General features: G+C 40.1%; 1 protein-coding gene across 6 annotated transcripts in view; it reads left to right on the forward strand.

Moving 5' to 3' along the window:
* Window positions 1-15,056, forward strand: part of NCKAP5 (NCK associated protein 5) — a 977,613-nt gene that overhangs the window by 679,456 nt on the left and 283,101 nt on the right. For all 6 annotated transcript variants that reach the window (XM_046019767.1, XM_046019766.1, XM_046019772.1 and 3 more), the window contains one exon: window positions 13,859-14,008. In XM_046019767.1, coding sequence (XP_045875723.1) covers window positions 13,859-14,008 — 150 coding nt within the window. The remainder of the gene's footprint in view (window positions 1-13,858; window positions 14,009-15,056) is intronic.

Genomic DNA, 15,056 nt, shown 5'->3' on the forward strand with positions numbered 1-15,056 from the left:
TTGCATGGAGCATTGAGTGTGGTGCAAAAACAATGAATACTGTTATGCTGAAAATAAATAAAAAAAGAAAATGAAAAAAAAATTACTTGAAAAAGCAAAGAAAAAAAAAGAGCAGCATAAGTGGATACCATCCACATCGAATATCATCATATTCGACAACATTGGACATTCATTGACTGCATTCTGTGTCGTGCAGGATGTGGTGATAGGGTATAATATGTAAAATGGTGTTCCTGCCCCTGACGGTCTGGAATTACAATTGGGAGCTGGCAAACTGCATACAGTGTCTGTTTACTGAACTTAGTATGATACATTCTCTTCTCCATATAAGCCATTTAGTGTTCTTGTTGTTATTATTATTTTCATTATTACTGATCTTATTATTGCATTTGAAAACTTAAAGTATTCTTTCCTAGCAGAGGTAGTTGCCTCCCAATTCACGGTGTTTAACAAACACGGAAGATACGTAAGTTTCTGTCAGCAATTATCAAAAAATATATAGTCGGGACACCTGGGTGGCTCAGTCAGCTAAGTATCTGCCTTTGGCTCAGGTCATGATCCCAGGGTCCTGGGATCCTGCTCAGCAGGGGGCCTGCATCTCCCTCTGCCTGCTCTGCCTGCCGCTCCCCCTGTTCATGCTCTCTCTCTATTTCTGACAAATAAGCAAATACAATCTTTAAAAAACTGTATATAAATAGCATTGAGCGTGTTTTCTGAAATAAAAATTTGGTCGTATTAGTCATATGACAATGTGTATTTACAAGGACAGTGAGAGAATAAATTTTAAATTGCTTGAATTTTTTTTTTATTTTTCTTTTTTTTTATTAACATATAATGTATTATTTACTTCAGGGGTACATGTCTGTGAATCATCAGGCTTACACAATTCACAGAACTCACCATAGCATGTACCCTCCTCAATGTCCATAAACCAGCCACCCTTTCCCTTCTCCTCCCCACCCCCAGCAACCCTCAGTTTGTTTCCTGAGATTAAGAGTCTCTGAGGGTTTGTCACCCTCACGATCCCATCTTGTTTCATTTTTTCCCTCTTTACCCTCTGCGACCCCCTGCCATGCCTCTCAAATTCCTCATATCAGAGAGATCATATGATAATTGTCTTTCTCTGATTGACATATTTTAAATTAAAATGCCCAGGAATCTCAGACATGCGGCTGTTATGGACATATATAAAGACATCAGTAATACAGTACCACACATACCACTCAATAGTTAATGACTGAATTATCAGTTCCTTTGGGGATAACTATTGTTCATCATAAGCTCAGCTTCCTTCTGGAGGCTCTCTGGATCCCCTGTCCTATGAATTCTTTCAAAAAACAAGGGTTGGGGGACCTGGATGGTTCAGTTGATTAAGCATCTGACTCTTGATTCAATTCAGGTCATGATCTCAGGCTTCCAGGATCTAGCCCTGCATCAGGCTCCTCACTCAGTGGGGAATCTGCTTGAGATTCTCTTTCCCTCTCCCTCTGCCCCCAGAGAGTGCACGTGGCACTCACTGTCTGAAATAAATTTTTTTTAAATATTTTACTTATTTATTTGTTTGACGGAGAGAGAGATCTTGAGTAGGCAGAGAGGCAGGCAGAGAGAGAGGAGGAAGCAGGCTCCCCGCTGAGCAGAGAGCCCAATGCAGGGCTCGATCCCAGGACCCTGGGACCATGACCTGAGCCGAAGGCAGAGGCTTTAACCCACTGAGCCACCCAGGCGCCCCTGAAATAAATTTTTTTAAAATGGGGGGGGTGGGGACAGAGGAGGAAGAAAAATTTTGAGTGCAAATTTTGACATTAACATATGAATGATCTTTAATGACCTTACATGTAACCATCAACCACTGAAATTCCTCATCTACATGGCACTCTTGACTGTTCATTTTTTTATGCCTACATTACACTCAGACAGCCAACCAGGGACTACGAGCATATAATTTCTGTTGCTAATCTTCTTAGATGTCCACCCATCTGGAGCATATCTTTAATGAAAATTATGGCTCAGTTTTTTATACCATCTTATTCCACAGTGGAATTTTCCTCTATGTAAAGTGGCTTTAGACTTGAACATTTTTTTAAGGAAATAAATGTTGCTGATAGATGGAACAGACAATAAAAGCATCATCTGAAAATTTATTAATGTAACTTCACAGAGCTGTTCAATATGGAAGATAGTTGGCAATATTGTGGAGTGTTTTGAGTGAGGAATAATGTGGAGTGGATGTGAATTGATATGCCAGTGGTCGTGGGTTCATATTAGAGACATAAAGAAAACACTTTGTTCTCTTATCCATCATACACATTTAATCTTGGGGATTTTACTGTGTGCTTAGTTCACTTTGTAAGTCAAATCCAGGGATGAAAGAGAAGAGTTTTATATGTTTTTCCTGACAGTAGTAATGTTAAACTGTGAACAAATTGGGATGTTCTTTTAAAATCCTGTGATTTATATGATGCTATTTTTCCCCCTTTAAAATTTAGTATGCTAGGACTGAGCAAAAGCTGCTAGCAATCCCTGGGAATGTTGTTATGGTGTTTGCTGAAGTGCTACCTAAAGTGACAATATATTCTGTGCACCCTCCCCACCACCAGAAAACAAATGAGTAAATAAATCACAGAAGCCAGAGCCACCAGGGCACGCTGGGACAGCTGTCAGCCAGAGATTGGCTTCTACGTTTCCATTTAGTTTGTATCCCCGTGTGGGTTTATGTTTTGAACTAATTGAATCATCATTAACTATGAAAGTGGTAAAGGTTTGTTAAACCTGTTCTGCTGGTAGTCATCTGAGGCCAGACCTGACGTCTCTGATAAAAATCACCCACTCCCTGAAGAATGACCTGGAAGCCTTGGAAGAGATGCTGTCAGCAGCATGGTTTACGGTTAGATAAAGATCGCCGATTCTTAGATAAAATTGCCATTAAGGATAAATCTATAGGTATAGGAGAAAGTCTAAAAGAAATAACCTAAGTCTGTGGAAAGGGCATGACATTTGAAATCAGAAGAGCATTTAAATTCTGACTCTCCCATCTACTGTGAATAACCTATCCGGGCCTGTTTTCTTGTCTATAAAGGGGGGTCTAGACTATTTGCCCAATATTCCCCATTGCTCGGAGCATGTAAAATGGTTTTATGAGGTTGTTTGGTTTAACTCTGAGGTTTCATACCAATACTAGTTGCTATTTATTATGTCCTTTATGTTCTAGAAGGAACTCGATGTTTCAGGTTAACATCAACCGAGTCTCTGCCTTTATGTGATCATTCCTAAATTACAGCTTTTTGTACCTTCACTACTAATTAGTAAGTGGATTTAACGCCTGGTTGGATATTCAAAGTGAAATAATTATAATCCAGCTTCTACAACTGTCTAGCTTCTCCAAAGTTGGATAGTTTGACATCTCTTCACATTCTCTGTGTTTCATTTTGCCATCTTCACATTAGACAATTATATGTATTTGAGGTGGGTTTCCTTTCCTTTCCTTTTCCTTTTCCTTTTCTTTCCCTTTCCTTCCTTCCTCCCTCCTTACCATCCACCCACTCACCTACCTACCTTCCTACCCTCCTTCCTTCCTTCCCCTCCTTCCTTCTTTCTTTTCCCTTTTTTTTTTTTTTTTGGTGTGTGTGTGTGTCTATGTGTCTGTGTGTGCGCGCGCACGCTCACGTAGTTTTTTTGTTTGTTTGTTTTGCTTTGTTTGAGCAGGGTGAGGTAAAATATAAGAGTAGTCCCCATCAGAAAAGTGCTAGAACACAGTAACACTGTCAATAACATCTTGCAGTATAGTCTGCATGTTGGCCTTGTGTCAACCATCAGAGTTAAAAATAATAAAAATAGATAAATGAGTAATTTTTAAAAATTTTTTCTAAAGTCTTGTGATCAGAAGATACTTGGAATTATTTGGGAATTATTATTCCCATAAGCATTCGTTGGGCATGATTTCCTCTGAGTGTTAGAAGTATCTTTCCCTAAACTTTGTTACTCTTGCTCTCCAGGCCTTTTCTGTTTCTTATAAGTAGAGAATGCAATGGGCTAAATGCAAAGGTTTCATGGGGTGACTTCTATCTTAGGGTCCAACAGAAGTACACCGCAAAAAGAGGAAAAGTTTTTTCAAGGAAAAAAAGTGAAAGAGAGAGGAAAAAGACATGTATGCTAGAAAAGAAGCACAAAGATTTTATGAGTCATGGTATCTTCTGGATCTAATCTTAATGGCATTCTGTATTAAAATCTCTGAACTTCAACCGTGTTTTAAATACTTATCTTTCCAAGCTGAGTTTTTACAGATGATCAAAATCATAGAAATTTAAAGCTACAAGACACCTTTGGATTAGTCTATTTCTGTGCATTTTATTCACAGATGAGGAAATTGAGGGGCAGAGAAATTATGTGACTTGACTAAAATTACACAGCTGGTTAGCGGCAGAGCTAGGACTGGAATATAGATTCCTTTTTTCTACTTGTTATGAAATTTGGTAAAAAGTATGTGTGGTCCCCACCTAGATTAGAATAGATCACAGTGAGATGGAACTAATTGACCTCAAGAAACAGATGAGGTCGACTCACCTTTTCTCCTATCAAATAAAATGCCAACATGTGTCCAGACATGGCACATACTGCCTTTTCCCTCTGCTCTGATTTGGGGTCCTTTAGTCATCCTTCAGGTCTTGAGCTGACCTACTGTCCCTCTCCCAAGGATGGGGTGGAAGACAGAAGGGCAGCCATGTTGAGGCCAAGCCCCTGCATGACAACCAGGCATCCACACACCCAGTGGGACTGAAGAGGGGAGAGGGGGCAAAAATGTTTAAACTGTTTATATCACTCTTCTTAATATAGAAACTGTGGGAGTGCCTGGGTGGCTCAGTCAGTTAATCATCTGACTCTTGATTTTGACTCAAGTCATAATCTCAGGGTCCTGGGATGGACACCGACATCAGGCTTCATACTCAGCAAGGAGTCTGCTTGAGGATCCATTTTTTCTCTCTCTCTCTGAAATAAATATATCTTTAAAAAGAAAAAAGGAAGTTTGAACTCATCATGACAACTTTCCTACCTCACATAGGACACTAATGGACAGATTTCTCCTTATTTCTCTTTAATACAAACAAGAAGCAAGCAAGCATTATTTTTAAGTTAGGAAAGCTTTCTCAGCAGTGTTGTTTCCCTTTCATACTGCACATGTAGAATCTGTCTCTTAGAAAGTTAGTGCCCTTTGCTGTAGAAGCCATTCAAAGTAACTACAAACTGTTAATTCTGTCCATGAGAAGGAACAATCATAACATGGGAGCACTGGCATCTCAAAATTCAAATAGAAATTTCCCAGGGGCATCGTATTACACTAATATAGAGTGTTTTCTATTACAGGTCAAAATCTGACATCTATTACTGAAGCTGAATTTAGCATATTACGGGTGAATATGTCCCAGTTGGCCTGGTATACCTACTGTCACCTGCTATGAGTAGCCACTCACCCCCTTTAGTCTCCAGTGGGTATTAGTTTTGATGACTAATTATATGTCAATTTTGCATATTAGAATAATTAAGTATTCAACCTCAAAAGATTATTTGAAATAAGTGATTTATGTTTTGTGCTGAAGCATCTTTGTCCAAAGGCCTGTAACCTTAAGCATGGATTAGAATTACCCAGGGTGTCCTCTAAAATTAAAGATTCCTGGCTCCCCCACTTGGTGCAGTGACTCTCTAGGGCCCAAGTGGGCCAAGGTATCTGCATTTTATGCAAGCAACAGTTCTTGCTTGCCCCTGCTACCTTGACTCTGATGCCAACTGCTGTTGGCCCATTCTATGAACAACAGTGACCTCAGGAAATGTGAGTTATTTGTCATTGTTGGAGGAGCAGCATACAAAAGAATCAGAATTACAAGATGATTTACAAACTATGAGTCTCGTTTTATGAGATTGTCATTTTAATCATTGTTCAGTCAACTCCTACTTAGATGATTACAGTAATGTCTTATTTTCCCCACATCTGCGTTAACCTCCCTCCCGTCCATCCTCCACAGAGCTGTTTTAGAACACCAGTCTACCCTCTCACCTCTTTTCCACACACACAGGCACACGCACTCACACATACACGCATGCGTGCACGGGAAAACAGTCAATGGCTTCCCATTGCCCTTAGGGTAAAGGTAAAGGTAAATTCCTTGACTTGTGGCCCTGTCAGCCCATCCAGCTTCATTTCCTTCTCTTCAGACTTTTTAAATTGTTCTCTCTTTCTCCCACTCATGGTCATTTCCTGGTCAACTCCCAGGCTTTCCTGGCCTTTCTCTTGCATTCTTCTATTATTGATTCTCGAAGCAGATGAAAACTTTTATGCACCACACATACAGCAGCCGTATTTTACGCTGGCTTGTGACATTTTGATTAACTGTCTCCGTCCACAAAACTCTAAGCTCTGTGAGAACAGGCACCGCCTGTGTTTTTATTCACCTTTGTTCCTCAGATGCCTTCTATGGGGCCTGGCACGTAGGAGGGGCTCAGTAAATATTTATTATTGGATGGAGAGGTTAATTAATCAGTTATAAAGTAAGGTGACCACACAATATCCTCCTAGATTCCCTCTGGGTGCTAGGCTGGGGGGAGGCTGGTGACCAAAAGATGAATGAGATACTTTGGGGGAAGGACATTATGATCATTTTCTTCCACGGTGTTTTTGAGTGAACGGTCGCCTGCCATCAGTGAAGAGCTGTACAGTGTGCTCTTTGTGCCCTGGACCGTCATGTGTCTGAGATGAACTGATGTGACCCGGAGCCTTGTGCTGATCGATATTATTTTTACATAGGCCTAATGATGCCGACTAGCTGAGAACAAAAGATGAGGGCTCCCCCAAAGGTGAATCATTACCCCGGTGACCACTTAGACAAACTGATAGCTCTAAGGATTGCTTTATATACTGACAAGGCAAAGTTTGATTTAAACCCTTGGATACGAACTGAGCTCCTAAATCTTTAGTTTCCTGCGTACTGGCTGGTATTTGTTGAGCCAAACAAGCTTATGGTCTCCACCATATATGAAATATGTGGGGAGCGAGTGTTGTGTGTGTGATGGCCTCACTTTTATAGAATTCACTGCTGATTAAAGTCCATAAAGAACTACAACATGAAAACAGGTCACCTCTGGAATCAACTTCTTCTTTTTACAGCTTGGCATCTTCAGGCATAGACTTGGCTTGTTTTTCTTGTTTCTCTCATGGAGGTTCAAGAGGAGAATATGTTTTCTTTCAAACCACGTGTTTCTGGTCTCTCTCTTTTGCCATGTGCAGAGTAGATGATGATTTGGCAAGGGAACAAAATCTCTGATTGAGATGAGTTATTTACATGTGGATAGAATACATATACTTTATTTTTTACCAAAATATTCTCATGCTTTTATGAGTATAATATACGTTCGGTAGCTATCTTTTCTGAAATGGACAGTAGTCATCTGTCAATGGGGTATAGCCGTATTTCCAGCTATCTCTGATTTTTCTTTCTTCTACCACTTTCCCTTTGCTTAGTTTTCTCTTGCTCACCTCCTTACTTAGTGTATGTCCTTTCTACTTCCCTCTTTCTCCTTATTACATTATACTCTAGCACTCTCGCTGGGAAGTGACTAAGGGACCAAGAGTAAAGAAAAGGACAGGATAGATTGCTCTCCCTTCTGGTTTCAGGGCATTTTAGAATGTAGAACACAGCAAAGTGTGCTTTTAGGACTGGTCTGAGCAGCATACAGATGTGACTTGCTTTCTTGTGAAGTATTGTATCAGAACCCTCACAGGCCTCCTCTCCGCCCATAATGCTCTCCCCTGCCTGTAGTGCCCATACCCCAGAACCATCTAGAATGCTCCTGTGACTTCCAGCTATCAGTGTGTCTATGCCGGAGATACTTTATGCCCCAGGCTATGTGATGCATAGCCTCACTGCCTGGGGCAGGCTGGAAATGCCAGGAAATGGACACCCCAGGAGGTAGCTTCAACCACTGATTCCTATGGGCTTGGTGCATAAACACCCCAACTCACTCACCCCTGGGGTGGGATGATTCTGAGCTCATGTTTGGCCCCATTTTTCTGAGTAGCCTATGGATTTAACTTTAAAGATTTTACTTATTTATCTGAGAGAGAGAGCACAAGTAGGGCAGAGGAAGAGAGAGAAGCAGACTCCCCACTGAGCAGGGAGCCTGACACAGGGAAAGATTCCAGGACCCAGGGATCATCACCTGAGTAGAAGGCAGAAGATGGACTGACTGACCCACCCAGGCATTCCCATAGATTGAGCTTTATCAGCTTAGTATTATGCCTTTAATGGCTCCCATCTCTTCCCCGGTCACTTCCCTCCTGGTGTTCCCTGTGTTTCTGAAATGAACTACTTGCACTCAAATTCTTGTCCTTTAAGAACTTAAGTTAGAAATGAGTGTTATATGTAAGTGATGAATTACTAAATTCTTTTCCTAAAACCAGTATTACACTGTATGTAAACTATCTAGAATTTGAATAAAAATTTGAAAAAAGAAAAACAATATTTAAAGAGAAAACCCATCGAAAGCAAAAAATAAGGAAGGACTCCTAACTCTGTATAAAGCTCCTGGTATAATCACTTTGAGAAAAATGATCGTGACTTTAAAGCACTGTATTTTGACTGCACGTTGAAAGACAAAAAATACCTGCATAGAAGTCTTAATTTGGACTCAGTAGGTTTTTATTTGTACTAATATTATTTTGAAGCTATTACAGCATGTTATATGTATGTCATATTTAATGTCTCTGTGTGTGCATTACAATAAAATCAAATTAGTAATTACAAAAGAAAAAGAAGAAAACTTAAGCTAGACACTAGTAAATGATTTAGAAACACTAACTCAGGAATTAAGCTATGAAGTGTTATTTTTCAGGGGACCGCATTTGAAAACCTTGACTTTTCCCGCAGCACCCTTCATCCTCTGCCCCCTCTGCTTTGGGGGTCTCGTCTTCAGCATCCTCACTTGTGCTGTCCCTCTTCTCTTCAGTTCCTCAAACAACTCAGTTTTCTAGGTCTTGAAAAAGGTTTCCACTTAAATCTGTGACGCCCTTTAGCTACGCTTCTTTCTGTCACCTTCCCTTCCCTGCCAGATTTTCAAATAAGCATCTAAGAAAATTGCCTCTATTTTCTTTTTTTCACTTTCTGCTTATCCACTGACAATGCGGGGTGTCCTCATCATGCTTTCGCTCTCCAGTCCCCACGAACACCCTTCTTATTACAAGATGTAGAGGCTCTTTTTCTGTTCTCCTGTCGCCATGGAGCATACTGACGACATTTCCTCCCTGAAAATTGTGTCTCGAGTAATTGAATTGTTAGAACTTCAGCAATGGAAGGCACAGTTAGTCCAACCCCTTCATTTTACATCTAGGGGGAAACTGAGAATGAAAACAGTTGGAGGATTGGCCCAGCAGGATGCGATGGTGTAAAAGCTGGTCTTTGAAGCCGGGCTTTTGACCTTCAGTCCTATATGAGAACTGGTTTTGATTAGCCTTTGTCCAAAAACTTCGTGAGTTCCTAATTTGTATTTCTTCTCATATAAAGGCATCCTCGTGGGTCTCCTAGCTCCTTTCCTCCCCAGCCCATTCTCCATGGTGGCAGTCAGGACGATGTTTCTGAAGTGTAAACCAGAACCTGTCACTTCCCTGATTAGCTGCCAGTTCTTCTCTGTTGCAGTTGGAATGAACTCCAAACCCCTTTTGAAAGGTCCCCCAATAATGGGTCCGTGATTAAAGGAGCGAGACTGATACAAAGCAAAGGTAAAGCAAAGCTTTATTTCGCGCCAAGCATCGAGAATCAAACTGACTGGCCAGGGCCGTCTCTTGCAAAGAGGCGACCCCCACCTTGCCTCACAGGCTAACTTTTATAGAGCCAAGGCCATGTGGTTGGGCTTGACCACACACAGTTGGCCAATGAGATTGCAACACACAGAGAAAGCTGCACAGTCATGCTAGGTCACAAACGGGTGGCCAATTGAACTACAATTCACCCCATAGTAGACATTTGAACTAGCCTATCACCTTGGTCAGAATTGGCATCCAAAAGGTGGGGCCCACACTCCTTGGTAGCTAGGGAGACAGTATGCACGCTTTACTGATTGGATGTCTCTACCTGACCCCACTCATCCCTGCATTCTGGATGTTATCTCCACCTGACCTGACCCGCCCTTGTATTTGGGCTTTGTTACTTGGGACTGGTTTCCCCAGAATTGCTCTTAAGTAAGTTCCGGAGGGGGGTAGGGTGGCCGGGGGGCAGGGTCAGTTTGAGTTTTACTGCATAAACAACAAAATGGCTGTTCAACCAAAGTGGGGCCGCTCTGGCTAAATAGGCCCTTACATTTTTCATGCCCTGCAGGGCCTTCCATGTTCCAACTCTCTCCCTGGTCTCATTTCCTGCTAGTCTTGCTCTTACAGTGACTCTGTTCTCACACATGGACTCCCTCCCAGCTGGCCAGCAAGGGAAGCTTAGCTCTGCCTCTGGGCACTGGTTTTGCTCTAACTTGTTTGGAAAATTTTATGCCAGGCCATTGCTTAACTGCTTCCTCCTCATCATTTGGTCTCCACTCAAATGGCCACTTCCTCTTACCCTGATGCACCTTACTCTCACATCACCATATCTAACATTTTCTTTAGATGCAACACTGATCTGAACCACATCGTGCTGTTTTATTTTCTTCATAGCATTTACCACTAGCTACAATGACATAACTTCCTGATTTAATTTGGAGTTCAGCATTTTTTTCTGTCATTAGAATATAAATTCATGGAATATAGGAATTTTGTCTTATTTGCCATAACTTCAGTGCCCAGAATAGCAAATGGCCAGCAGTTCACACTCAATAAACATTTGTAGGATGAACAAGTCAATGAATGAATTGTGTCTGAATTTTTATTTCCCATTTCCCAGAATCCTTTCTCGTTTACTCTACAATCCTGTACTTGACTACTCTCTCAGTACTTTCTTCTGTGTGTACTATGATCAAACTGGTTTTCTCTCAACCAATAAGGACAAGACTTATTCCTCACTGGGAACCTTTTTTTCAGTTCTTTCTTCAGCTCCAAATCCCACTGTTTGTCCCGTTAACTATTCAAGTTATATCATTGTGTCAAAATGCAAGGCATGTTACATTTCCATGAAATCATGTCCCACAGCCCTCATTGATTGCCCATTCTTCAGACTATGTAAAATCACCCATGCATGTTATGCAATCTAAACACTCACATATAATCTATATCATCTTGAATTGTTTCCAGTTGCTTCATATAATAATATTTAGGCACTGCGTCTGGACATTTTAAGTGTGGGTGCTTGTGTGTGTGTATGTACTGTCAACCCTTATTATTTTTGGATTTTGTATTACTGAATTCTCCTCTTCCCTAAAATTTGTTTACAATCAAATTGTGTGATGCTTTGATGATAAATCACGGACATTTGCAGAGTAGTGAAAACCTTGAGTCACCCGACACGCACAATCCCCGCTGAGATCAAACAAGGCACCACTCTTAATTTCTTGTTTTTACCGCCTACTATAAACAAGTGTGCTTTTGCATTCTGTTTAGTGCCATGCTTTTTATATTTTATGCTTTTTATTCATGATTTCAATATTTAAAATGGCCTCCAAGCATATTGCTAAAATGCTGTCTAGTGTTCCTAAGGGCAAGAAGGCCGTGATGCGTCTTATGGAAAAAACAGGTGTTAGATAACTTTGTTCAGGTATGCATAGGACTGGAGGCTTTTAGTTCAATGTTAATGAATTAACAGTATATATTAAATTATATGTCTTTCAATAGAAGCACTCATAAAACAAGATTGTGTATTGTTTAGTGATGGAAATGTTGCCTACAGGAGCCTAACCCTGTATTTCCCCTAAGAACAGTATTTGCTAATTCAGCGTTCATGACAACTTGATAGAACAGAATTACCAGAAATAATGAGAATTGACTGTGTATACATGTATGCTATATTTGTTGGCATTAACATCATTTAGGTATTTAGAAGACAAAGAAACCAGGAGATACTGAAATTTAGTAGTTTGCCCAGGATATTTGCTAAGCCAGTAAATGGTAGACTTGGAAACTGGTTGTCATATTCTGAAGTCTTTTGGCTTCTCATTCACCACAACAGTGGCTCTTGTTTGTTTTAATTGGCTGTGGAGCCCTAATTCCTAGGAAAGAGGGAGGGAGGAAGAGAGAAAATACAAGTGGAATTGGCTGAAAGAACAGTGAAAAACCATAATTCATACAGATAAAGATGTAGATGATATTTTAAAAAGTAGCTTGCTTTACAGTCCCAGTTTAGTGTTAAATTACAGTCTCAAATCTTAAAAGAGAAACAAAAGGATCTCTTCATTTACAAGTTGACTTGGTAACTCTACATGCTTCATGTTCCTTACCACGGAAATGAAAGTCTGACAAGTGACCAGACCTTAAAGAATCAAAGCGATAAAAATTCAGTCATGACCTGGATTTTTGTCCTTCCCTGAGGATGTCCACCTTAAACTTGCATGACATTTATCCGAGCTGAAATCCTACATGCTATAGAAGTGAACACGTCTGCACGATATATGTGGATAGACATGCCAAGGCCTGATTTCATAAAGAGATATCACCTTCCTAATCAATTGTGCATTTCTATAGAGAGATGACAGAAGAAATGATAGCTTGAAATCTATATAAAACGAATTAACATGAGTCAAGTTACTTTCGGTCTCCAGGTCTGTCTATCGATGTGTATTAATACATCTGTATATATATATTAAGACCTACTTTTACATACTTTATCATTTATTTTCAAAAAATAAGTTAAACATTTTTAGAACCTCCGAAGCGCTTTTGTGAACACAGTTTGAAAAACTGGCCTTTCCCCACTCTAAGTAGGTTTTTCAAGGGCGAAGATGAAGAATGCTAGCTTTTTTGCTTTCTATTGGCAAATGATCTGAGTTAGTGCTAAATATAAAGAAGTCTCCCACCACTGATAATCCACTTTAGCCCACATGGTTGACAACCAGTTGTAGTAAGGCAACGACTTCTGAGGTATCTGGGTTAGGATTCAGCAGTGTGATGGAATGACATCACCTGGTTCTGTAGCACAAGGTTTTTGATACATGTGCAAAATGGATGAGTTTTTTTTTTTTTCTCATATGATATTCTCTTGACATTTCTTTTTCCCTTGAAAACAAGAGGCAATCATAAGGCTCAAATTAACACTTCTCAACTTCGAAAAGCTGCCAGAGATAAGGTTGAGTGAGGAGCTTCCAACAGGGAGGAAAGACAAGATAAGGACATTTTATGTCTGCCTCAAGGCTATACTACAAATCCTGGAGTGTTAGAAAAGGAACTAAAGGGTCCTTAAGAGCTGTGTCATCAAGCCAAAGGAACTAATTGGTTTCAGATTAGAATTCTGAAATCACTCTCATTTCAATATTTCATAATGGAATAATTAAATAGTTGCATGTCCAGTGACTTTAACAATCCTCTTTTGAGGAGCTAAGCTCTTCACAAATCAGGGTATCAAGGTTGATTTGTTTTTTCTTAGAGTACAGCTGAATTCCATGGTGCAGATAAAAATGGGTTACCCCCATGATTCCATCTAAGGTTTTGTTGGCTGGGTCAACTTCTCCAACAGGGCAGAGGACTTCTGCATTCAGGGGTATTGACCCAATGGCTTTTTCTTGCCAAGATTCATTAATTTATGGTGTTTTACTAATGTAATACTATTGAGAATTTGTAGCAAAATCTTCTCTGCCTTGTCCCCCCAAAAACATAAAAGCAGTAGAGAGGTTACACACTTTTCAGCCTCAGACTCTTGTCTGTTTTTCAAGGGAGATCATTGAAAATAGTAATTCTTTCTCGCTTCAGGAAAAACTGTCAGAGGAAGAGAGGAAACACAAGGAAACTTTGGAAGGTCTTCACATGGTGGTGGATGAGGATTCGAGGAGCGAAAGCAGCAGTGCAGATGAGGGGAAAGAAAACACCAAATTCCTGCTGGAAAGATTGAAAGCTCTAGAGGTAAGAAATGAAACAATTTTTACATGTTTAAAGAAAAATGACAGTGCTCTGCTTCTTTTATTGACATCGTTTTTGAATGAGTGTAAGCCTTCCTTTCTCGGTTCTTCTAGGGGAATAAGATCCTAAGATCTCCCATTGTGATTCATTTATCATTGATGAGCAAAAAGTTAAAATCTGTAGTACTGAGGGTATTTACCTCGTGATTCTGATTGCAATGCCTTAGAAAGTGTACAGAGGATAGTAATTCATTTTTAAATTCAGTTCAGCCCTCAAACTGGATCAGGACTCCTAAAATGGCATGCTCCATGAGGAAAGGTGCTATGTGATATTTCACTTTGTTTTCCCAATACCTAATATAATGAATAATTGAACAAATGAATACATACACTATCCAGTACTAATAAAGACGACTGCAAGAAAAAAAGTCAAATTTTTAAGTAGTCAAAGCATTTCTTAAAAAATTTGTGCAGAAGTTTGGCATGTAAAACATAAAAGTAAGGCTGAGCTGAGGGCACTTTAAAGAGAATGGGGAGTCACCACAGCCTTCCAGAACCATCTGGAACCACTGGTCTCTTACTGAGTGGCCTTAGGCATCACTGTGTGTGCTAATTCCTCAATGTTTATGGCTTTACTCAAAGAACATTCCAGTTATTAGATCTTGATTGATATCTCACATGTGGAAAGATTGAGTGAAGATGGCTTTCTCTACAGGTTGTCTTAACACCTCGAACAGGGACATAGTTACTTTTAAGCCTGACAGTGGTGAGCCCATCTCATTTTAACTAGGTGCAAGAGGCCTTCAGCTAACATCTAAATATAGAGTTCAACAACAGGGTTGACAGAAGCCTGAAAACTTAATTAATGTGAAGAAACAAGATCCAGAGAGGTCTTGTTCTTTATGCTTGGTTATTGCAGTTCTGCCTCCAATTTGCCATGTTGTCTACAGTGAATGTGCCCTTTTTACACTAATTTCCTTGGCAAAGGTAAAGCAAAAGGGTTCAGATTATGGACTCTGGAGCCAGATTTCAAGGGTTTTGTATGAATCTCA

Source organism: Meles meles, chromosome 9 (genome assembly GCF_922984935.1).
Source record: "Meles meles chromosome 9, mMelMel3.1 paternal haplotype, whole genome shotgun sequence".
Lineage (NCBI taxonomy): Eukaryota > Metazoa > Chordata > Mammalia > Carnivora > Mustelidae > Meles > Meles meles.